Below are 25,721 nucleotides of genomic sequence, written 5' to 3' on the forward strand. Positions count from 1 at the left end.
TTCGAGAATAGATACAAACTTTTTGTTAAAATTGCAGTATGGTCAATTTATTGGATTGTCTTGATGGATATCATTTTTGAAATCTTTCATTGTTCGTTGCATTAAATGTAGACATTTTGACGTACAATAATTCAAATAAAACAAATCACAATCTTTAGATGCACCATTTGTATTTTGTCTGCCTTTAGGAATTTCAAGAAAGATGACATCAGCTACTTCCAGTTAAACTGAAGGAAGTCAATATATGAGCATCAAAACACCCTGAAATAGCAGACCAGAGACCACAGTGTGATCTTTGAATGTGTGCCTTTAGCTGTTTTTCTATTGTGGACATTACTCCACCTTGAGATTTGTCCCGTAAGAGCTTTTTATATCGTCCACCAGAGCAGAAGAACTGTTTGAATCTCAAACACAAGTATCTCTGCTCTTTAGGCACCCAGTTAGTACTTCAACATTGGTGACACATTAGATGTTTTTTGCATGATATTTACCAACATGCTTTGACTCAACCTTACTCTTTCCAGGAGTCTTATTACAAACATGTGTCAGCTCTGGGCAATTACAAATTCTCCTGCACATGGTACTTTGCAGGGTTCAGTGCCCCATTATGTAGCGGGAATCTTCTCAGAGAGGGCCGAAACACACTATTGAAGATAGTTTCTGCGCCCTGCTGCAGCTCGCACCCAATGACAGAGGGCTGGTTTTGCCCACTCCTCTGTTACAATGTGCGACCCAAGTCTGCTTAACTTTTCACAGAGGCCTGATATCTCCCACAGAAGAGGAGACAGCCAGGGAATTCACCCTTCCTGCAAAGGGCGGGGTCAAGTTGCACTGGTGTACCCACTATGTGAGGTTGCAAGTCAGTGCACCATTGTATCATGTTCCATCCTATTCAAGGGATATTCTGGCCATTAAACTGTAGACCCACTCCATTTAACATGGGTCGTTGAGTCCTAAAGGTCCTTTTTATAAGAGAAAGGGACACAACTCTTATTTCTGAAATACTACAGAGTGCTGGATAAAATGAAAGGTCCGACAGAGTCTCTTGCTGATTTGTTGGCCCTCAAAAAGTCTTTTTCTGAAGCAACATCTAACAAATTAGAAGTGGTTTCATCTGCTAGCCTAGAGAATCCATATAATTCTACCTTATTTACTAATAGGATAATGCTGATATTACTACATAACATGCATATTTTCAGCAGCAGCATAAACAGTGTGCAAGGCTATTTGGCTATCTTGGGAAAAGACATGAAACAGGGAAAGAAGGGATGGAATGGTCAGAGGGACATATATTGGGGCAGAGCAGGCTGCCTCGCCATGGAAATCTGTGATGATATAGTGTTATCACAATATTTAGCATGCAAATCTAAATACGTGACCAAATGTGATCCTGGAAATGGATTGGAGGGACAGGGCCTCCATGTCCATGTCCTTTACTCCTTTTATCATGTGTGTTCTGTGTTATTTTCTTCGTGGTGAACAGACCCTTGGAATACCCTTATAACAACCCTGTACCCCTAGTGTATGTTTTTGGGAACCTGGGTGTGGCCCACAGAGCAGGGTATGGGCTGGTGGCAGCTCCATGCTGAATTTGACAGGTGCTCTGAGTATCCTCCATTTTGGGATACCCAGGCCCTGGGATTGGAATCAGTTGATTCCTGATAGGAGACAGGATGGCCTCTGTGGGCTCTTGCTGTCTCTTTCTATAGCCCTGACTCTGTCCCTTCCCCCTGACTGGCTGTTGGGTGGAGGTTCCATATATGGTATTGTGGGGAAGTCCAGGCCAGACTAGCTGGAGCCTTCCCAATGACTGTATGTTGTGGGTACGCCCTCGGGGTGCGACCTGGGTGAATGAAGTGTGTGACCAATATACATTTCATGTTATGGGTGTCTGGTTTCTGGTGTGTGACACAATGACTGAGACAGCCCTGCTCGAAACTGGCATGAATGCAGTGTGGAGTGCTGAATGGCTTGGTGCTTGTCCCAATCCATTTTCCTTGTTGTGAGTGTCTGGATGGATAAGAATGGCCTAAATGCACTGGCTGCCTGCATGAATGCCCTTCTGAATGATTGGTTGCCTGAGTGTGACCCAGCAGAGTGAATGAGAGACCGAACAGTATATCTGGGGACCTCTCACTGATGGAAATCGTTCAGAAGCTGAAGTCGAAACTTGATGCTTACCTTGAAGCCCAGCTAGAAGAAGGAGGCTAGCTGCTGCTTTCCTTCATCGCAATCCAAAGGCTGTCATGTCTCCAAGACCTGATCCAAGAGAGGACCTGGCTAGGAGACCTCTTCCCGAGCTACAAGGGAACATCGTGCACCAGCTAACCTTCACCAAGGCTCCCTGGAAATCAGTCATCGAAGGCTGCCGACCGGAGAAGGGGAGCGCCGAGGAATCTGAAGCGAATTGCCCGGACATTGAAGTCCATCGCCGTGGATCCATTGCCTAAGACATTTGAATCAAGGACACCCTTGCTCATCATCGTCAACCATTTTGTCTCGCAGGAGACAGTCGAGGTTGCCGATAAACCGAGGAGAATCGCCGGTGGCTTTCCCGCCACCTGAAGTCCACAAAGACGCTGACAAAGATCCTAAAGCCAGCTGTAGTGAGTCCCGATCACTGACGCTGACGACCCAAAGCCCTTGCTGGGCCTACGTTCTTCATTGATTCTTTGCGGCAACAAACTATCATCGTCGAAGTACACCACATGCCTCATCTTTGCAGGACATCCACGACCGATCATCGGCGAGCATGGCAAGGACTGAAGCTGCTGTCTTGACAACACTGTTCACCCCTTTCTTTGGGGAATCTCAACGATCCGTGGCCCCTGCCTTAAAGGGAGTTCACTCAAGAAGGATCCGTCAATGACCCGTCGTCGAACTCTGCTAAACCAGGTACATTGGGGTAGTAGAACATTTGTAGAAGGAAATAAGACTCTGCTAAACAACATATGGACTGGGCTTGTTAATATATCTTATTTACAGGTTGCCCAGCTGGCGGCATCCTCACACAGAACTGTGCCTAGGGCTAAGGGCCCAGTATTCTGCCAATTGTTTAACCAACTTCTTTTCCTCCCCAGTCTATTGTTGATACATTTTGCTATTGATTTGTATGCCATTTGAAACTGTCAGCAGTTGGTGCATTTTAATGGAGTCAAGAGTAATTGTGGTACCACATAGAGACTGTACATATTTATCATTATAGTATTGCCTGAGCACAGTGTGTTATTGTGATTGTATATATAACTTGAACCTTATTTATATAAAGAACTGTGTTATAACTAACATAGTGTGTGGACATTCCTTTGTGGGGGCTTGGGGACTACACTGTACTTGCGAACCAACCCACATCACCTCCTGAGAGCTTAAGCCTCGATTGCACACCCATATCTACCAAATAGAGAATCTTGGCTCGGGTGCTCTGTGCTTCTACTCTGCCATATGAAGGGCAGGAGTACAGATAACCCCTCTCCAGTCTTTACACCCATACACTGCAGCATTTGACTATGTTGTCTCTTCTGTGAATGAGATCTTTTCCATTGTTGCCAGACCACCAACATCCGCCAATCATATATCCTCTCATGGGGGTGGGCCTTCCTCGAGTTCCACAGGACATCTCTGGGTGGTCAAGCCAGATCAAGACAGATTATAAAAAAGAAGCTCTTTCTGCTTGTTTACTGATTGGTGGTGTCCTCACCGCCTGCCACATTAAAGGTGCACTAGGTTGAGATAAAATCGCTGGAAGGATGGGGCCACTTGTTGCCTCACGCTGTTAAACATTATTTGGGGTCACACTCATTTTATGTGGACTGTGTCTCCAGGAAATCCTCCACATCCTGGCAGGTGACATGGAGTCGTATAGGTGTGTCCTGTTACACCATCAAGAATATAACCAGCTAGGACTGGTCTTATTTTGGCTTGTGCATCTCCTCTCAACCCGAGCATATCATGCCACATGAGCTTATCATGCTGGTGGTTCATGGAGGGAACCATATTTGAAGAGTGAAAATCTCAGCCTGAGGGCAACAGTGGATACTTATGACTGGTATGTTTCTGCAGAGCCTGCAATGCTGCCAATCTCTGCTAACAGAGAGTGAGGTAGCACTAGTTTGTGTATGTAGTATAATGTTAATATAGTCAGTTTGTTACTGACATTGCACAAGTGGGTCTTACTTTCTACTTTCTAGGTCATAGATTCTACTAAAGAGCAATCAATGGAAATAGATTTGCGTGCTTTAATATACGTACATATTTAAGTAAATCAGGACATTGTTAAAGTGTTAACATTCACCCTATACAAAAATTAAGAACGAAAGCTCAAAAGAGAAAAAAAGATTCATAATACAAATGTTAATTAGAGAGTCATCTTAACGAGATATTGTTACTGGGGAATTTTCCTAAAATGTAATCAATCTTTGTAACACATTACATTTGTTGGTTTTTCACTTCTATGCAGGTCTATCAAGTCCAGTCAATGTGCACGAGGGCGAGGTCACAGAAACCTCTATACAGGTTGTCTGGGACCGGGCTGATGGACATTTTCAACAATATGAAATCACGTGTATCAACTGTGCTGCTGCTTTTCTGGTAAGATACAAACATGGTGTACACAATTACTTTTGTTCCATTAATGTTCACAAATGCCTTGAGAAAACAAATATTTAGTGATAAATCCTTTGATAAGTAGCATTTATTTTTTACCTTCATGGCTCGTACATGACTGTGACAAAATGACTTCTGCTATGCAGGAGTATAGGGGTGGGTAGTGACTAATTCACCCTCTCAGCGCTCATACTTCTACAAACCAGTACTGATCCCAATCATAAAGGTAAAACAGACACAGTCAAGAGATATACCTATGTGGCCTGTTGTGGCAACATGGGCAGAGGGAAGGCTATACTCTCATAAGGGGAGGTAATGCGATTCAGTGACAAACCAAACAGCAAAGTATAACAGACCCAAATAAACAGAATATCCAAACAAGGTTCTATCAAAATATATACACTTTAACTAAACATCCCATCTGCAAGAAAACAAACTAGAAAAACACTGTACAAAATCCACCCCTGTGGAAAGAACAATGATTAAACAAGAATAGAAGATGCAGCACTCTGGATAATGAAGCAAAGGGGGGGGGGGGTATAATTAACCGCCAAGGTTGTAAAAGTATATGCTCCTGAGCAAAAAGGCATTAATGGTTGCATAACCAGTCTTTAGGGGTCAAACAGGAGCTTGCTGCTGTTGAAAGTGATGCTAGAAGAAGTGCTACCACGGTCAGTTTTGGTGGTCGATTCAACTGTGAAGATGGTAGGGACTGGATGAGGTGCTTTATTCGATCAGTTGGATGAGGCGTTCAATGAAGTATGTATTTTGAGGACCACCAAGTAGTTTGGCAGTGGGCTCAACTGCGAAGGGGCTGATAACTGGATGCTCAGTTCATATTGGGCAGCTTGAGGTGGCAGAAAGAAACAAGATTGTGAAAACCTCCTCCACCTGTAAGAGGCTCCCTTTGTCTCCACTAAACTCACCCACTTCCCTTCTCAATAGAATCAAGGTCCCCTTTGGTATGCAGCTCCCTGGTATGCTACTCCTTTTGTGAATGGGTGTGCCCTTTGATTCTTGTCTCCAGGACAGCTTCCTGTGGAGTGGTTATCTCTGTGTGGAGGGTGTTACGTGCCCTCAGAAAAGATCAAAGTGATGCAAGCCCCAAGGCTACAGTCTTGCTTGGGAGAAGCAGAGACAGCCTGACTGTGAGAATACAGATAACCTTTCACAGCTGAGCTGGGCTCACGGAGATGACATATGTGTGATACCAATTTGACATGGCTGTAATAATTATGAAAAATGCCATCCACCATACCCTAATTCAGGTATGGCTTATATTTAAAGTTTAATGTGCCACCAGGACAGTAGACTCATGTTGGGGTTATGGAAAATAGGTGCATATCTTAAATACAACCCCAGGGCTGCAGTGACTTTGCTTCCACTGCAGATGTCAAGAGGGTACATGTGCACGTAACCTACTATATGCCACAGACGCGCAGGGGCTGCAGGATAGACTGATTCAGCCAGGAACAGGTGTATAAAATGTTTTTGGCATGGAGTTTGTGGAGTTGGGAGTCTAGTCAGCAGACCACCCTCACTGAGAGAGTATTGCCTGCATCATTTTACATTTCAATACAAATAAAAAAATCCAAGACTTTTAACCCTTGCCAGATTGCAAACCTTCACAGGGCCCTTCCTTAAAAGAAAAGACTGGATACCCTGTGGTTATTCCAGGTTACGTATGGAAACCAAACCTTTAATTTGAGTGAGACCATTGGAGATATGTTTAATAAATTACATACATACATGCACATGTACAAACATAAATATAGAGCCAAAAAAGAGCCAACAGCCTGTTCCAGTATGTTCATTTGCCACCTTTTATGTCATATCAGCACCTTAACTAGTCAAAGACATTTGGAATTAGTTTTCAACTTTTTGTATAGCCTTTTTGCTGCAAGGCTTTTTTGTGCATTTAGGATAAAGAATATCACCTATGAATGACCACAGAGAATCAATAATAAGAGCTCTAACATGTGGATTGTGTCGCCAATTGCAGCCCGTTTGGAAGTACAGAGGAGGGCTAGTTAATGCCCAAGCCCTCTTTGTTCTCCCTAAATTGCCCCATGCATGGATGAGGTTCTTTCTAGGTGATGTACCAGTAGCTTTCTCTACCGCCTTCCAGGTAGAGCACTTACCTGCAAATGTGCATGTGATGTTAGAGAAAGGGTGCTGTTAAGGTCATTCATATAAAACTATTAAGCATAGGCATCTCTGACTCTCTCCCATTAACTACTCCATGTCCCGCCAGTTTGTAAGTTGGAGAGATAATTGTATATCTGGGAAGGAAGACACCCGCTCTGTCTGTGAGCAATGGGTCGAGTTTCATTGACATTCACCATGTTTCTGCTGCTGATGGGTGAGGCATGTATGGATTCCCACAGCAGTAATGAAAACATGGCCATTTTTCACTTTTCATGATAATCCCAATTGCGTCTACTACCCTATTTTATAATGGGAGAACACATTTCTTATTTCTGTCACTGGCTTTGAAGTTCCTTTGATCAAGAGGAAAGTTATGAGCCAGGCGATCCCTCACTCCCTCCTCTTGTCTGACTCATTCTGCCAACAATAAAGAATGCTTCCTCGCCACAATAAATGTTGTATACCAGGCAGGTGAATCCAAAAGGAGATGGGGGACTTTCATCCCTCGCCAACGACGCACCGGCCTTCCACCTCTGTAGCTCTCCTCATTCAGGACCTTTGAGTTGCTGTATTATTAGAAGGGATGTTTATGGAACAAATTACATATTTTATAAACTACTGATAAATGCTTTTGAAATTCGGGGTATCATGTGTTATGTCAATTAATGTGGCGTTGTGAGCACGCTTGGAATGGTTGTGGAATGTAGAGGCTAGGCTGTGTAGTCAGTGTAAGTGAAAAAACGTGCACGAGAGGCCATGCTTCTTCATACTGTGGTGTGTTTGACTGCAAGCAGTGACTTAATTTACCATATAGTTATGTTGAGGCATAAAAATGCCTCTGATTCATTTTACAGTGTGTGTTGGTCTTCTGCAGATGTGTTCAGTGTTGAGATCGGTGGAGTAATACCTACACTAAATCAATGGTTTGGAGAATATTCCTATGCGCCTCTCTCTAAAATCCCATCTTCCTCTTGTTACAGAACAATTTAAATAAATAAATACATTTACGAAAGTGCCCCGAAAACCCACCTGTTTCACCTATCATAATGACCACCATAGTCTGCCCTCCTATCTGTCCCCTCCCACTTGCTTTTCATGCTACTTCAGGGCTTGCAAGAGACTGCTTGTTCCATGAACACTACGTCAACAACAGCAAAAAAACATGCCATTGTGCCGTTTCCCATTCATGTTTCTATCCTTTCAGGCAAGTGTCAGATATATCAGTTATCCATGCATGTGAATTTTCCGAAAAGAGGAATGAGGAAACTTGTTAGCCCATCTGGGATGTTCCTGTGATCTTAGGTAACCATTGGCTGCTTACTATTCCCAAAGCTACTTACTGAAACCTTTTAAGAAGTGCACTAGATGTACGATTTGGCTTAGCCCATTGTAATAATTTCGTATAAAAATAATATTTTCAGTATCACAGTTTGTGGAGGCGTTCCATCAGTTCTACATGCACACCACCCTGTGTGGGTCCCTTTCTTATGCGGGAACCCGCTAATGGATCCTCTACACAGGATTGGAAATCCCCAATAATATGAGGGTGAACAAACCCCAGTATAACATCGACCTCTTTTGAACTAGATTCAGTGCGTCCAGTATAAATCTCACTCAGAAGAGCTTATCTATAAACCCTCACCCAAGAGGCACCTACGCTGAGATCTGAGGTCTGATTTCCTTGGAATGTAGAAGTGTTCAACTTTACGTAGAAATCAAACAATAGTATCCTGGTGAATGAAGAATCCTAGACTGCTCCAGAAGGCGTGCAGATGGAGCCCACCATCAGGAGAACAGGATCCAGCAGACAAAAGCCATGGGAAAGCAAGTGCCAATGAAATCAAGCTGCCGATTTAAATATGCCATGATGTTGGTACTGACTAGAGGGTCACGCAGGTGAAGGAAAATGCAATAATAGACAAGCACACTAAGTGAACTCTAAGGTGCTGATCTAAAGCAAAGGCCATGGTATATCGACATGTACAATAGGGATAACAGCTGGTATTCTCCTATAGGCCAGGCCTAGTCTTGTCTGATGGATTTCAATGTGTGTTTTGTCTCACACAGTCTCGTTGTCTATGTACATTGCCTTGTCCCCTCAGCATTACACCTTTAACCAGCCATGACAATTTCAGTACAAGTTGGGACATGTCTGCAGCTTGATAACAAAGATGTCTGAGCTCTGAAAGAGACAATAATATATTTCCTATATACACTGGTTCTCTTTGATCATGTACTGTAAACTGCTCCCATTGCAAACCTTGTTAATGATTTCATGTTGATTGACACATGCACCCCATTCAACAGGTATATACAAACTTGCAACCTATAACTTAAACAGGCCATGCAACATCACCCCTTTCTTCTCCACAGCACACAGAGCCACACACGTTAGAACCATCATCCTCTACAGAATTCTCTATGCCAATTCTCGCCGCAGTGGCTTGCCCCAATTGTCCAATGCAAATCCTAAAACCATTCAAAACAAAGCTACAAGACTGCTTTTACATCTCAAGCTTCAAAAGCATACCTCGCCCACTCTTGCTCATCTGCAATGGCTTCTTGTCACCTCCCAAATCAAATTCAAGCTTTTCTTGTTGACCCACAGCCGTGAACAAGGGACTGACTAGCTCCAGAAATTAATCAAGATGCACTATCCTTCAAGATCCCACCAATCATCCACCTCTGCCCTTCCATATGTCATTCAACTCTCAAAGCATCACCTGGGAGGCCACCATTTTCCTGTCCAAGCTCCCACCTGGAACTCTCTAGCCCCCATTTCAGCCCAAAGAAAATGAGGAAACGCCTACGATGTTCTCTCAAGACCTTTCTCTTCTCACAGGCATATCAATATCTGACTTCACTTCGGATGCTTTTTCCTGAATCTCGTGCTCTCAAGCGATCATCAGATTACATGAGTGTGCAGCAAGAAACCTATATAAATAAATAAATAAAACTATGGATATGGCGTGAACTGAAGATTCACTAAGCACATATATCTTTCAAACGTAGGCACTTGCAAAAACTACCAATTTTACAGGCAATTGGTGGTATAGCGCAGCTTATATTTTGAAAGATGTTCTGTTATACCATCTTAGGTTTTGTTATTTTAAGTTATTGGGTACGTTGCAACGCAGATTCAACTACTTACATGGTCTATTTGCTCTACAGGACTGGCAAGAGATGGATTGGGCTGGGATAGGAATCTTGTAGGGGGTCTAGGAGGACCCGCCTGGGTAAACCTGGAATGGATATGTTTAGTGGCAAGCGTGAGTTTCTGTGGCGCCCCAGTCGGGTTCATGGATGAGTGCCATGTATTTTAGAGATGCGGTCTAGTGTGCTTGGCATGGATTGGTTAAATGTTGTGGTAGTGTGGGAGAATGTCCTGTTAGAGCGGGAGGCTGAACAAATGTGTTGGTAAGATCCATAAAATGACATGACACAAGGTAATTGATACACCGGCTAGATTAAATGTCCCTGACTATCGAAGTGCAAACAGGGTGACAGAAAGGGAAAAAGAAGATGGAGGCCTAATGTACACAAACCATGCTTCTACGATATCCTGAATTCGACAAATTAAATCCACAGAGGTAAATCACATGTCCTGATGTAACTCTTATATTGAAGGTAAGCTTGCTCATGGCAGGTGAAAGCCCTACAGAGCCCCAGAAGGAATATGTAGCAGCTAGACCATCACTGCAGATCAGCATGTATATTCCCAGAGGATGCCATGATCTGTGATCCTTTCAACAAGTGCTTGTGATGAAGGACTTTGAGATGTAGAGCTACTAAATGCGTAGACCATGGGGCAAACAGGAGTGCATGCGTGGGGCAGACAAGAGTGCATGCGTGGGGCAGACAAGAGTGCATGCGTGGGGCAGACTACAGCGTATGTGTGGGGCAGACAAGAGCGCGCGGGACGGACTGGAGCGCGCGGGGCGGGCTGGAATGCATGAGTGCGTGGAGCGGACCGGAGTGTGTGGAGCAGACTGGGGTGCACGGAGAGGATAGGAGTGCCCGGAACGGACTGGAGCGCATATAATTGCGTGATGTATGCCTTGGAATGCAGAGAACGTTTGAAAGAGCATATAACCCATCACATCATACCACCATGCTTACTCTCTTCTTTACATCACCACTCAACTAGAACACAGAGATACTATGACACCATTCGGTATAACTGTTCTCATACCAACATCCTCCGCTCACTCCACATCATTCTAAGTAAACACTGCTGGTTACACCCCTCCCCCCCCCCCCAGGCAGGCGTTCTCCTCAGGCCTAACGCAGCCACACTCTACTCCTGATCTCTCAACCACCACACCTACCACTAAGAAGAAGCAGCTATTACACGAATATCCACCAGCTGCACACATACCCGGTGCTCACATGCACCTTTTGTCTCTCCTTACTCTCCCTACTGATCTGAACTTCGGTTCCCAAGGGCATTCAACCTACCAGTGCCTTCAGACCATAACAATGGTATATAAGGCGCTATATAAATGCAAAATAACATAACATAACATAACATGTTGAAAATGATCAGATGGAGAAAATGGTCAGCGCCCGAATATCCACATTCTATGGGACCCTAACAGTGGCTCCAGATACAAGAAATGGCATACCAATGGCAGTAAACTGGGGGAATGAGTTAGAATTGGAGCTGGTGGAGCAGGACCCTGGGAAAGGAAAATGATAGCCATTTGTTAGGCCACCACTGTGTGACTTGGATTGGAGTGGCACCATTTAGCTTTGCACTCTTATCCTTGAAGCTTCTATGGAGTATTTTGAATGTGCAATGCCCACTGCTACCCTCCTTTCACTACTGCCTCTCACAAGTACCTCTCTCTTCTTCCACCACTACTACCCTCCTTTCACTATACGACCTCCCACTCTACTACACAAACATCCTTTGCTCATCAAATATAATTTAGTCACATTCACTCATTACATTTCCTCCTTTCTACCTATCACACAAACATGCACGCTCACTCTACAGTACCCTTGCACTCACTAAGTCAATGCCTCGACTTGCTTCAATAGGCGCCTCAACATGCCACTGCTCCTTCCTTTCTCCTGCTGGTCTGTTGGTCCAACTCCAATACACTGCTGAGCTCAGCGGGATAACTCACCCTTCCTATTTTCTGTCTCATCCTAAAATCGTCCTCCCCTTCCCGGAATTGGCTGGCTCTCACTAGCCAATCTAATTTCACTTTCTCTTCCACATGTTGGGCAGGTGTCAGGGAAAGTTAAAATAGGGGCCGAAGCCCCATCCCCTTTGCCTGCTCAGACCTGCTGCCTGAGGATTCTGGAGGCGATGGAAGACTGATGCCAAAGTTCATTCCGTCCATGTTAATCCATGGTGGTCTAGTGGGTTAACTTTGATCTTGAGGCTGACGGTGGGTGTCACCGGTCCTGTTTGGAATGTGGCCCCTTAGCATTGCCACACGGCTGCTTTTGGTGTTTGCATGATGAGCAGCAGCAGCTTATTTGCAGTAGCCACTCTGCTGATCGAGCCTCGACAGAGCTTACACTTCTGATAGGTCGATTGCTTCAGATCTTGCTCATGTTTCCGGGATTGTTGGGCATTCTCCTTTGTCGCAGGTATCAGCAGCTGCAACGAAAAAAAGACTGGCAGCGATCTTGACAATGAGGTATGGCATGAGCCAAAGATCTACTACCAACTTGCATGTCAGTACGTGGGTAGCAGGTAAGGGTCGGGCTCTCACCATTCCCATTTAAACAAAGTCAAAGAACTGGCCTTGTAACCTTTTGCACCTTTTGCACTAAATAAATCAAGGTCAGACAATCCTCAAGTTCAAGGAATCAACCTAACCATTCATTCTAGGTTCTCAAAGAGTGTCAAGAGACAATCTTTAAGTGAAGATTCAACCCCTCCACAACTTGGATAAACCAATCCTGCAGGGTGGCTGTGCCTTATTGCCGGTAGTCAAACTGGCCTTTCTGCTATGCAACAGTCACAGACATGCAGGGAATTCCTCTACAGCTCTCTCCCCAGATCACCAAGGGGTTTCAGAATTGACTGCGAGTGCCCACAGGACTAGGAGAAGAAGAGCAGAGGAGGAGCCTATATTCTGCTCCTATTCTGCATATCATGCAGTAAGCATCTGTGTTTTGAAAGTTATGTGAATCGGGCATGGACCCCACAGTTGGAGGATGTCACAAGGATGACATGGATCAATAATTAGGCCAAAATGAAAATGTGAGTTAAACTAAGATTCATTATTTTGGGAATATAACACAGGTTGGTCAACAACAAAAAAATTGAAAATGTAGATGTATCTCGGGAACTAAATGAGTCTTTGTTTGAGCACAACACAAATCTGGGTTTAACGCTATTCCCACTCACTGTATTTTCCATCCATGCATGGTAATGCCTTCTGGTCTCAGATTCAGCTTAAAGTTTCCAGCACTCTTCTTCTCTGGGTTTCTTGGAATGTCCTCCCCTTAGTCTGTTAGGTTCTTAGTCTCAGGACGAAAGGGGTTCCAACCGCCTTCTGCTTTTTCCTCTCATGGCTTCTATTCTCCTTAAGTTTAAGCTCACGGTTTAAAGGAGTTCATGCACCTCTCTTCTTTGGTCTCCTTTCTGACTCTTCTTCTTTGGTCTCAGTTTTGGTATTGATTTGTTTATTTATATTTTCTTGTCTATTACACACCAAAGCCTGCATGTATAAAGGGGTTCATGAACCCTTCATGCCCGTTCAGCTTCTCTGGTTTCTCCACTCCTCTGCTTTTCTTCTACTTTCCATTTACTATACAGGTAGTACTGTTTTCCCTTCCTTGAGTCTTCAAAGGATTGACCTTTTAATAAATAAAAAAAAAATAATAATAAGAGGGCCTCCATCACTTCCATGCTTGAGAGTTCTTATTTACGCCACCAACATTAATAGCCCTGTACGGTTCCTGCTTCTCATTGCACCACACCACATGCTCGTTCTGCTTGCCTCTGTGGTTTTTACCCCATCAGGTTAGGGCCTCGCCATACCCCCTGCTTTGGGCCAGAGTGTCCTCTCGATCAATCCTATTCTAACTATCTCTCTTTGTTCTGATCATCTTCTAATGCCTCTTACAGTTCTCTTCCACTCCATCCTGATGTTCGTCTACCACCTCCTCCAATTCTTTCTCCACCTCTTCCTGATGTTTCTCTACCACCTCCTACAAGTCTCTATTTAACTCCTCCCACCTCCTGAGGTCCTCTCCCTTTCACAAGCTGGTGTTCTCCTTGCTCCTCCACTGGTACTCTCCTCCTTCCACTGACTGATACTTTCCTCCTCCCACCTGTTGACGTTCTCCTCCTTCCACTTCCTCACGTTCTCCTCCTCCCGCCTGCTGATGTTCCTTCTCCGGCTCTAATACCCTATCTCCTCTGGACTCTTCCCTTGCCTTTCAACCTCCAATAAACCTCTTTGTCTCTCTGCAGCTCTTTCCAGGCTGGTTCTCATCCCTCCAATCTCCTCCAAACACCTGCTGCTAGCCCATATTCCAATATTCCACATTTCCACACAGCTAGACTGATCATTTGAATTTATATAATCCTGTAACCCTTGCCCTGGGGTTGGATTTATGGTGAGGATCAACACCAGTGTTGATGAATCAGGTAGGAGCTGTGAGTGGCAGTTCCTAATTGGTGTTTAATTGTGTAATTTGGGACTTTCAGGCGGGACTAAGCCTTTATAAGGCTGAGCTGCCATTTGTTTTACTTGCACCTCTGTGGACTCTCCTCCATGCCTCTGGGGTGAATATCTATGTTAGGGCGCATGCTCATGGGTTTTGGGGGTTTGTAGAAATGGTGAGTGAAAACAAAACACTTTTTTTTAAAGCAGCGCCAGTGCCTGGGAGCGTTATGTCTCTGGATGCTGCCAGGGATCGAGTGCACATTTCTCTGAACAAGTGGGCAAGCCGAGTGAGTGCTGCCAATGAATGGAATGTCATGTTGCTGCTTAGGCAGATAGCCACAATAACAGCTTTATTCTGTGAGCACTTTCGATGTGGGCTCACTTGTTCAGAAAGTCTTGTGAAAACAGTCACACTGTATTTAAGGCTGAAGAGGTGCTCCACAAGTAGTGTTGGAGAAAAAGGGCTTGTGAGCCACAGTTTTGTTTTGCATCCCAGAACTCTGTTCCCTTAAAAGTGAAGAGTTGCTACATGTAACCGATTCCTGAACAAATCAATGACTTCCATTTCAGGAGAGGGCAAACACTGTAGCCTTGCTGCCATACCACATTACATTCCCCAATGAAGTCTCTGATTCCTTTGAGGTAAGAGTGTCTTATGCCTTATGTGACTGTCCCCTGACATGAGATGGGGGACTAAGTGGGGGTGAACAGGGGATCCTCCGATTATCAACCTTAGAGCCATCATCTGCTGTCTTGGGACGGCAGAGGACATCTTCACGAGGCCCAGGGCCACAAGGTCAGGGATTTTGGGATGTGCATTCTCTCAAAAGGAACACTTCCCGCTAAGGGCAGAGTTGGTACTCACGAACCTCATTAGCGGAGTTGCTTCCACACATGCAGTAAAGTCACAGCCAACAGTGCTTCTAGGAGTCATTGCTGCAGGCAGACAGTACCTTTAATTATCTAATTGCAGCAGGAGCTCCAGCTCCTGCCAAAATCAGAATTGCGTTGTGGTCTTTAAGGGTGCTTGGTGTGCCTTGGCCGGTTTGTTTTTTTATGAGTTATAAAAGTTCCACAGAGCAGGAGCAGGATGGATGTAACTTGCATCTGGTGAGGTTGTGCTATCCCAGGGTTAGCCTCATGAGTTGCTCTCTATCTCATACATTTCTCTTGGATTTTTAGGATTTGTTTTTTTCTCTAAAAGTGCTGCCAAATGAGAGAGCCCGGAACAATACTTGACCTACCATACACAACACTGGTATCAACTTCTGAGCCCCAGTTGTTAGAAGTAACAATGAAGGACTTTAAGAAGATCTTCTGTTGTTCTCCATGGACACTTTCCAAGATTGAGCTAGCTGATTCACTTTCCACCTTGGCCAATGGCCACCAGAGCTGCCATACACTGATTTTCGAAGCTTCCGGGGACATGGTGTCAGGTAGCAGCTTAGTGCTGCACTCCAAAAGATTAATCAAACTCTCCAGACTGTCTCTAGAATCGAAAGTGATCCTACAGTTTACACTCAAGACAAGTAATAATAATGTGAAGTCTTTAGATAGAACTTCATGCTGGATTTCTCCCACTTCAAAGCGCAGCAATAACAGCAGTAATCATCATACAATTTAATTTATGGACTATAGAAGGATGAATGGCTGAGTCAGCCCTGCCTGGGTTTCTTTTAACTTGCAAAGCACAGGTGTATCTCATGTCTGAGGCAAGTGCTTAACCTGTGAACTATCCACCCAGTAGTACGAGGCAGTTATTGGCTTGGTTAGATGACTTAACTCAAAGCATTTTTTAAGTCTAGGTCGGACCCACAACCAAGTTGTATAAGCACACATGTCTGCCCCTGATTAGACGGATTTCAAACCTTTATATACATCTTAGATACAGTTTCACCACAAAGCCCAATGGGTAGATGCACGTAAATCATTACTACAATGTGGGCACGTCCAATCAGCACTTCCAAGGGGTCGGCACCAACTCCAGCTCAAGCGCTGACATGACATTCCTTTGTGCAAGCTCCAGTCTTTGCTCTGGTTCCATTGCATGCCAACTCAAATGGGGCTGCTTAACTGTTAGCTGGGGCAAAGTGGGCAAAATTAGCACTCCAGAACAATGCAACATGTATCAAGAGAGGGAAGCATTACTTAGACAAAAAGGGCAATGTGGTCCCTATTTGCTGAGAGAAAAATAATGTAAAGGTGTGCTTGAGTTTAAGGCCATGTCTTGGGAATGATTTAGCGCTTACAAAAGTTCGAGCTTAATCCCATGCATAATACAAATATGTCTATGTGTTCTGATTTGTGCCAAGAGTTCATCTCACTCCCATGCCGATAAGACAATATTTTCAAAGCAAACCTGTACATGCATGCATTTTAACGAAAGTAACCAAAGATTGCAGTCAATAGGCCTCATTAGCCTACCTGCACCGTTGTTTCTGGACCGGCGCAGTACAACTCTGCGAGCAGGTGCCGTTCCACCCAGCAGGGTCAGACCTGCCGACCGGGACGGCACCAGCGCGCAGAGTTCTCTCGGGAGCACCAGCATAGTTGTCGTTGTTAACAGTGCTGGAGCTCTCATGTCCCCATACCCATCGAGTCCTATTGGACTCCATGGGAATGGGGGACTAACAAAATTGCCCGCACCTGACTTCCCGGCCACCAGACTTGGAATAGCCCAGTGGCAACGGGAAGTCAGGCGCTGGTAATTAATTACAGGTCCGGCGGCTACCTGCCGGTTTTACCGGCACGGTTACTACCGGACCCGTGATGAGGCCCAATGACTCTTCCCCTTTACTATCTTTAAAGCACTTAGCCTTATGTGTGCAATTCTGTAACACGCTTGATAGATAGGCCTTACCCATATCATTTACCATGTACGATACCTGTTCCCCTAAAAAAAGATAGAAATGCACATGACAGCATGCGTTTTTGACTGCCCATTCTCCTTGTGGAAATTGCCCTTTTGTTGATAACTCATTATGCATCATAAACGTGTTCCTTTTAGCTATGCCACAAAAACTCTTAACCGTCAGGGAAAAAGTAGGGAGATGTATAGGAGTGGCATTTAAGCCTGATTTGCAAATAAAACAAACACGTTAAGAATACATATGCCCCTCCAAATCCACAGTGTTCTAATATCTGCTAAAAAAAAAGTATCTATGCCTAACAAACCTCCATTGTCTTTGCCCACCCAGAACAACGACGTTTTTATTGGAATTATTTGTGGTTATTTTTATCACATTCAGTGATTTCACAGAGGTTGTAATGCTGCTGGCAAATGAGATGGCAGCTGAATTCGCTTTAACCCCTATATTGAAGGGGGGAGGCACGGATTTGGATTTTAGGTGACAGGGAAACAGAGGTTAGACTTGTGCAGGTGGGAGACCTATTGCTAAAAAAAAGGGCAATGCGCTAGCAATGTCAATTGCCAGAAGCATTAAAAAAGTTGCACTACGACCTAAAACCGACATGATCATATATGTCTGGTATATTTCAAGCCCAAAACTGCTCATAAACTGTACATCTCAGCATACAATGATACAGATTAGACAACTTGAACACGAACGTCTGCCAACCTTCTGAGACAGTTTATGATATTTTATACTAAAACAAATCTCCAAAAGACCTAGACAAGCTGTATATCCAAGAATTGAAACAACGTTCGCACCCTGGGAAGGGTGCTCAGCCAATCAGTTGGCTGGAACAGTGGGTGAGAATACACAATGATCCTTCCTTAAAGGGTCAATTAATGCTCTTATCCCAAATGTTTGCCTGCAACTATAGAACAACTCTCTTAGAGAGTAGCACGTTAACAACTGCTCAATATTTATTCCATGTTGAAAATTATATTTATCGACCTTGTAGCTCCATGATCATGAATTCCACTTATTTAAAATTCTCCTCCATGTCTGACTTTCTTTTTTGTGAAAGAATACATGCACCTGTTATTTACTGGGGCTCTTGCTGGAGAGACACCATTTCCTACAAGAGAACAGTTACTATAATAATTTCCATTCCCGATATCTGAGTGCCTTATATTAATATCATAAAATGTCAGTTTCCTGTTTTTACCATATTTTTCCCTTGAGCGTCACATATTCCTGAAAAGGGCTTTGCCATTATCTTTGTGTTAGTGCCACTATGGCCCTGTCTCAGTTTATTAATTAATTTTTGTGTTTGATACATTTAATTATACGTAAAATAATGAACAATCCATTCTATATAAAATTCAACAATTTTAACCAAAATGAAGTTTATGTTTGTCAAACACAGAACAGCACTAAATTTTGCTGTACTTTCACTTAGAAGGGTAATTCGGTCAGAAATGTTACTGGTCCAAACAATCGAGCATATATTTAGATCATACATCAATTGTTCTTAAAAAAAAATCCAATGCAATTTACCCGAGGTTTTCTCACTTTAACACATGCGAAAACGATGGGTCGGGTACCGCCATCTTGTGCTAATCTTATCCGTTAATCCATCGCTCTAAGTTCAAGTGCCCTTGCAGCACTCATTCAGATCACCCGCCCCTAATGTTGACATCACTTAAAACTTTACTGTTCAAGCAAGATACCAACTAACCATCATTAGCTTAGGACCCTCTAGCTTAGGACCCACCACCAAGCACTGGACACTATATGTAGAAACATGGAACTCCTGTAAATCTTGTAACCAATGAGGGCCGGTTGTTCTGTGTATTTTGTGTAAACTGTAAATTGTGCACACTCTATAAATAATGTATGATAGTGTATGATACTGTATGATAATGATGCAAGATAATTTGGTAAACCCCCCCCCCCCCCATCTACAGTGCACCCTTGCTTATGTAACCTTTCACTGTACAAACTGAACTCTATGGCTGTAACCAAATTCTTAAGATTAAGCACCTAGATACCTCTGGGTTTTGTGCGCTATATAAATGTTCAAATAAATCAATAAATCACTAAACGCTCATGCCGCATTTCACAACCCCAATGCACGTCTCATGTCAACGTCCTCTGTGCGCAATCTATTGTTGTGTCTCCATAGAAATGTCAAGATGCCTTGTTCCTCGACAAGTGTGAACAAGCCCTTTCTGATAACACAATGTTGGAGTTTCTTTTTCCTTCGTGTCAGTGTATTTCATTTCGAGTTTGCCTGACTTGTTTCTGCTCTGTTCAGCTATCTGCCAAGTACGACACACTGAGAGCTGGTACTTATACTGTCTAAAATGAATGAACACAGTAGTTGCTTTTAATTTGTTTTATTATGGACAAATGTCTTTACCAAACCATATTTAAACATGTGTCCTTGCAAACTTTTAAAGTTTGAGCCTATTAATCTTGACTTTCACAATGTGTTTTTGTAACATGGCTGTTTCTTCGCTTGTCTTTTTGTAACATTCAATGTTAATGGGAAACCTCTTTTCTTTACTCTATACAAACAAAAATGTTTTTATTTACCTCACTGTTGATTCTGTGCTTCTTCACTATTCTGGAGCTATGGCAGCAATTCAGCCCTTCCTGTACGAGCCCGACTATTCAGAAAAGGAAATCCTTGAAAGAGATAAAAGTCGAGACGATGTGGAATCAGATGCTAGTTGTGACGATCAATCATCGGAGCCTGAACCCAGTCGCATGGAAGACGTTTCCATGGTACAACGTCCTTTCATTGTGGGATGAAAGGACACTGGGTTTTTCTCAGTTGTTATTTCAATCTCATCGTATTTTGTAGGGGGTTAAAAAAAAATATAGATGGGGAGTGGGAGTTCGGGAATAGTTAAATAATTAAAGGGGATCGAGGGGTTAGGGGGAACCCCCCAAAAATAAATTTAAAAAAATGATGAGTTTTCTCATTGAAATATCCATGGAGAAAAACCCATTGTTGTTTCATCCCACGATGAAATGATATGGAACCGTTTCCACCTGGTGTACCTGCCATCATTGTGAGCATATGCCTACTCTGGCGGATAACTGCTGTTGCAGAGAAAACTCTGGCTGCTTGGCCTACATTGCTGAAGGGCCACCTGCCTTACAAGATCCGTGTTGCGAATGATGATGGTCCTTATGCACGAACTTTGAGCTACATTTCGCCTTCTTAATACAAGTAACAAGTAAGTTCACTCTATATATGTTTGTTATGTGTTAGACGACCGAGACAGGTAATATAATATGTTGTTCCCCTACATCAATATAACTTTGATGGATCACTGACAAAATAGTTCTTCTATAAATTGAATAAACTACTCATTCTAATCTGAAACCAAAGTGTTCATCTTTAGATGTATTGTAGGAACAATTATGTTTCTTTCACTTGGAAGTATCTCCCAAACTGTTTTTGCTGGAATGTACGTTCACATTTCTAATTGATCCCTACTTGAAATCACAAGTACTGTCAGTACTTTGCATGAAAATGTAACTTTTAAAAGCATAACAATGGATTACATTTTACAAGGTAGTGCAAGCAAAAGTAAACTATCTTTGTATCTCTTACACAGGTGGTACAGACTGCCGTTACATGGTGTATTCATGGAAGACTGGGATTGAGTATTACCTGCCTGTGTGGTTCGTGCCATTCGTGATGAAATCCCCAGTGGCCACAGTCAATATCGTGGATTTATGCAGGCAGTACCTCGACCGCAGCAGTATACTTTGTAGTGTCATTCACTTTACCAAACTAAATAAAAATAAATAGAAAATTAGTTAATCTGAACAGTTGTTAGACATTTTTTGTTAGTCCTTAACACATCAAACCATCTAAGAGTATCATAAAAGATTGGTGTGCTATTACAGGTTTACTGGCCTATTGCACTTCCCTCATCCACATCCATCCCCCCTCCGCGATCAATGGCTGTTCGCACCAGTGGGCGGGCGCTCTCGAGGGGGCTGGGAGGATGGGAACGCTGAGGTGCTGAATACCATGTACACCACACAGGGTTCCTTCACATGGGCACACTTATCCACATGGACACCCCAGACTCAGAGTCTCCAGAATCCCGTTTGAAGACCCCGTCCCTGCAATCAACATATGTCTTTGTCCTTTGACTGTGTTCTGGTCCAATTGCGCTCACCTCATCCACATACATCCCCCTCTGCTAACAATGACAGTTTGCACCTGTGGGCATGCGCTCACAAGGGGGCTGGGAGGATGGGAATGCTCAAGGTGCTGAATACCTTGTACACCACAAAGTGTTCTTTCGCATGGGCACACTTATCCACATGTACACAACAGACCCAGTGTCTCCAGACTCCTCTTTCAAGACCCCGTCTCTGCAATCAACATATGTCTGTGTCCTTTGACTGTGTTCTGGGACTATTGTGCTCACCTCATCCACATGCATCCTCCTCAGGTTTCAATGACAGTTCGCACCTGTGGGCATGCACCCGCTAGGGGGCTTGGAGGATGGGAACGCTGAAAGTACTTAATACCATGTACACCACTAAGGGTTCTTTCGCATGGGCACCCTTATCCACATGGTCACCGCAGACCTGGTGTCTCCAGACTCCCCTTTCAAGTCCCTGTCTCTGCAATCAACATATGTCTGTGTCCATTGACTGTGTTCTGGGCCTATTGTGCTCACCTCATCCACAACCATCCCCCTCCGCTCTCAATGACAGTTCGCACCTTTGTGTGTGTGCTTGCAAGGGGGCTGGGAACGCTCAAGTTGCTGAATACCATGTACATCACAAAGGGTTATTTCGCATGTGCACGCTTATTCAAAAGGCCACCCCAGAACTGGTGTCTCCAGACTCCCTTTTTCAAGACCCCGTCCCTGCAATAAAAATATGTCTGTGTCCATTGACTGTGTTGCAGGCCAATTGTGCTTGCCCCTCCACATCCATCCCCCTCCGCTATCAATGACAGTTCTCACCTGTGGGCGTGCAATCGCAAGGAGGCTGCACTGGCGGGATTCAGGAGGTCAAACATTGTCATTGATTGATTGATTGATTGTTTATTTGTATAGCGCCTATAAACAATGTGTTTCAAAGCGCTTCAAGGAGGGAGGGAACATGGGAGACTACAGTTACATTCTTACAGGTCTTTGAAACAAATCAGAATGTGAAAAAACTATCATATCATAACAGATAGTACAAGTGCAAGGAACAATAAGGGAGAGGAGAGGAAGGAAAAAAGGAGACAAGACTAGCAGTAACATTACTATGCCTGCCGACAATTGTTGCAGTGCATGAAAGACAAGAGGGGGAAGGAGGGGAGGCGAGAGCGAGTGGAGAGAAGGGAGAAGGAGAGGAACAAAGAAGTGACTATCTTAAAAGGTCAAGATTTTTCAAGGTAGTGCTGTGGGGGGAGTGGGAGGAGAAGACAAGGAGGGAAGGGGGAGACAGACAAGCTGTTATCAGAGGTCAAGAGACACGTGATAAGATATAATTGGAAAGGTAGGGGGTGGGGCAGGGGAGTGCAAAATGGCTGCAAAAGGCAGGCGGCTATGATTACTATGCATGACGGCAATTGAGGTAGAGCCGTTCTTTTACAGGACAAGTGGAGGGAAAGGAAGGGAGAGAGGGGAGGGCAGGCAGCTGCAAAAGACAGGCGGCTACGATTACTATGCCTGAATGCAATTGGGGTAGTGCCGGAATTTGACAGAAGGAGGGGAAAGAGGGGAGGGTAGGCGAGGTGAAGGGGAGGGGGCACAGGGCACTAAAGGCAACCAGGGGGTGAGTGCGGGCAGAGAGACACTCACGGAAGCAAGGAGAGAGGGGGGCTCAGAGACACTTAAGAGGGGGCATGGGGTGGGGGGCTCAGAGTTAATCAAGAGGGGGTATGTGGGTGGGGTCATAGAGACAACTTGCAGGGGGCAGGGGTGGGGAGATAGGAGATGCTCACAGGGCAGGGGGCTTGGACACAATCAAGGGGGCAGGTGGAGGAGGAGGGCTTGGAGACATTCATGGGGGGAAGGGAGGACACAGACATATTCACAGGGGTAAGGGGGGACGCAGACATACTCATGGGGGCAAGGGGGGGACATAGACATACTCAAGGGGGCAGCTAGTGGCATACCGTGGTGGACAGGGGTAGACAGGGCCTTTCGTTGCAGGCCTTAGTAGAGTCCTCGTGGGTGTGAACGAAGAATATCTGTGATTTCATGGAATCCACTCCACTTAAAGGAGAAACCTTCTAATTCTTTCTTCTTCAAATTGTTTTTTTATTATGCATTGGGAGACCCCCTTGGAATCCCCACTAGGTGAAATTGGATTCAGTGAAATCTACGGTATTGGTAAATGAACACATTAAACATTCACATACACACCCACATCTGTAATCCTTTATAAACACTGTGGGAGTTAACAAGAGCATATCTTGAAAACCTACTTTAAATGCTATCCCTAACAAGAAGCACACCCTGTCCCTGCCACGGGGTGCTGTCCCTAAGGTGGCGGTGATGCACCGCCTATCTAAAAGAAAATATGGAGAGTGCTATCCCTAGCTCTACTGTGCAATCAATCTAGCACCTCAAATAACCATAAAAACCCACATAAGTGGTCAACCATCGAGTAGACAGTGCATCATTGCCTCAACTTATTCATGTAACTAACATTACTCAGAGGATTTAAGTTGTAGGGCTCCTATGGCCCTCGTTTATTGACTAACAGACAATATGTTTTTCATGCATTCATGTATGTGTGGCAGTGGTAATTAAAAAGGTGTTGTCTACTGTCTACTCGATGGTTGACCACTTATGTAGGTTTTTATGGTTATTTGAGATGCTAGATTGATTGCAGAGTAGAGATAGGGATAGCACTCGCCATCTTCTTTTTTAGATAGGTGGTACATCACTGCCACCCTCGGGACACAGCCCCCCGGCAGGGACCGGGTGTGCTTCTTGTTAGGGATAGCTTTTGAAGTAGGTTTTCAAGATTTGCTTTTGCAGAATTTGCTGCACATTAACTTTATGCTCCAAATCCGTTTCTTGTGTGTTAAAAAGTTATGATATATAACGGTGGAATGCAGTATTTTTGAATAGGTAACCTGTCCCTGACAGTTATGGAGTGAACAAGAGAACATCTATGAGACTGACAACGGATATCGCCAGCTCTCCACTTTTTACCTTGCTTGCTGAGTCGGCTCATCTGTTCGTCTAAGTAACGGTTAGTCAACTTTTACTTTTGTTTTCCGTAGAGTCAACGTTCCCTGCTAGGCCCCTTTCTATTGCTTTATACTCTATGTACACCCTATTCTCATTCTATTTTATTCAAAAAGTCTACACCATTATCAACCGTCCTATGCATTTTTATCTCTGTATTTAGCACATAACATTACAGAGTATTGTTTCCAAATGTAACCTTTCATAGTGCATGTTTTCAATGCATGTTTGCTTTAGCTGCCATTTTGTATAAAGTGAAAAAGAAAAAAATATCAAAGGAATATGATGTTTGATTTACTCAAAGTGATACTTTTTTAATAGTAATATTTATTTATATTTTTTTAACAGATCATAGGGACAATCCAACAATGCCTTCTTGTATCATTTTGGGTTGCACTAATAACAGCCATGCTAAAAGTCAGAGTACTTGTGTGTTAGTGCTAAGTTTTATAACGCAATTCTGTCTGAACTGGCAACCAGTGGGTGTTACGTCTTGCAGAGGAGATATGGTGGGCTGTCAGGTTGTTGAGAGCCGTTCTCAATGCATTGTTTTGTAATACTTGTAATTTTTTCATATTACGTCTGTTGGTACCTAGATACAAGGCATTGCAGTAATCTAATTTGGATAATATAAGGGCACTTGCTAGGGTAGTGCAGCTTTCAGGGGGTAGGAACGGCCTACAGGCATTAATCAGTTTTTATGGGTAGGCTGTTTCCGAGGCCATGGCATTAACTTGTCTAGTTAGGGTAAGGGAGGAGTTGAGATAAATTCTAAGAGTTTTCACTTCTTTGGAAACTTTGATGTCAATGCCATCAATATTGGAAGATTTGAACTGGTTGTCTAGTTTGGTCAGTCTGGTCTGAGATTCAATAAGGAGTAACTCTGACTTATCGTTTTTAAGGCAGAGGCCGTGGATGGCCATCCATACATGGATAGTTTGGTATATTTCATTGACAGTTTGGGGTCAATGTCGTATGAGCATGTAATAGGGTTGAGTATTTGGGTGTCATCTGCATAGTTAATGTAGGTGACACCCAATTCTAAGTTGTCAAAAAGTGGCTTGGTAAAAATGTTTTATAATCTAGGGGAGACATAGAAGCCTGTGGTACTCCGCAAATGACTGGGGCAGGCTCAGCCGATGCATTAGGTGCAAATACCCTCATGGTTCTATCATCAAGGAAGAACTGTGTCCATGTAGTAGCTTTGGAGGAGAAATGGGCAGCCGATGTCAGGTTTTGCAGAGGGCTTT

General features: G+C 43.9%; 1 protein-coding gene across 12 annotated transcripts in view; it reads left to right on the forward strand.

Moving 5' to 3' along the window:
* Window positions 1-25,721, forward strand: part of PTPRQ (protein tyrosine phosphatase receptor type Q) — a 2,012,995-nt gene that overhangs the window by 352,939 nt on the left and 1,634,335 nt on the right. For all 12 annotated transcript variants that reach the window (XM_069629300.1, XM_069629298.1, XM_069629293.1 and 9 more), the window contains one exon: window positions 4,457-4,587. In XM_069629300.1, the coding sequence (XP_069485401.1) occupies window positions 4,457-4,587 (131 nt within the window). The remainder of the gene's footprint in view (window positions 1-4,456; window positions 4,588-25,721) is intronic.

Source organism: Ambystoma mexicanum, chromosome 12, assembly GCF_040938575.1.
Source record: "Ambystoma mexicanum isolate Mex_15411 chromosome 12, UKY_AmexF1_1, whole genome shotgun sequence".
NCBI lineage: Eukaryota > Metazoa > Chordata > Amphibia > Caudata > Ambystomatidae > Ambystoma > Ambystoma mexicanum.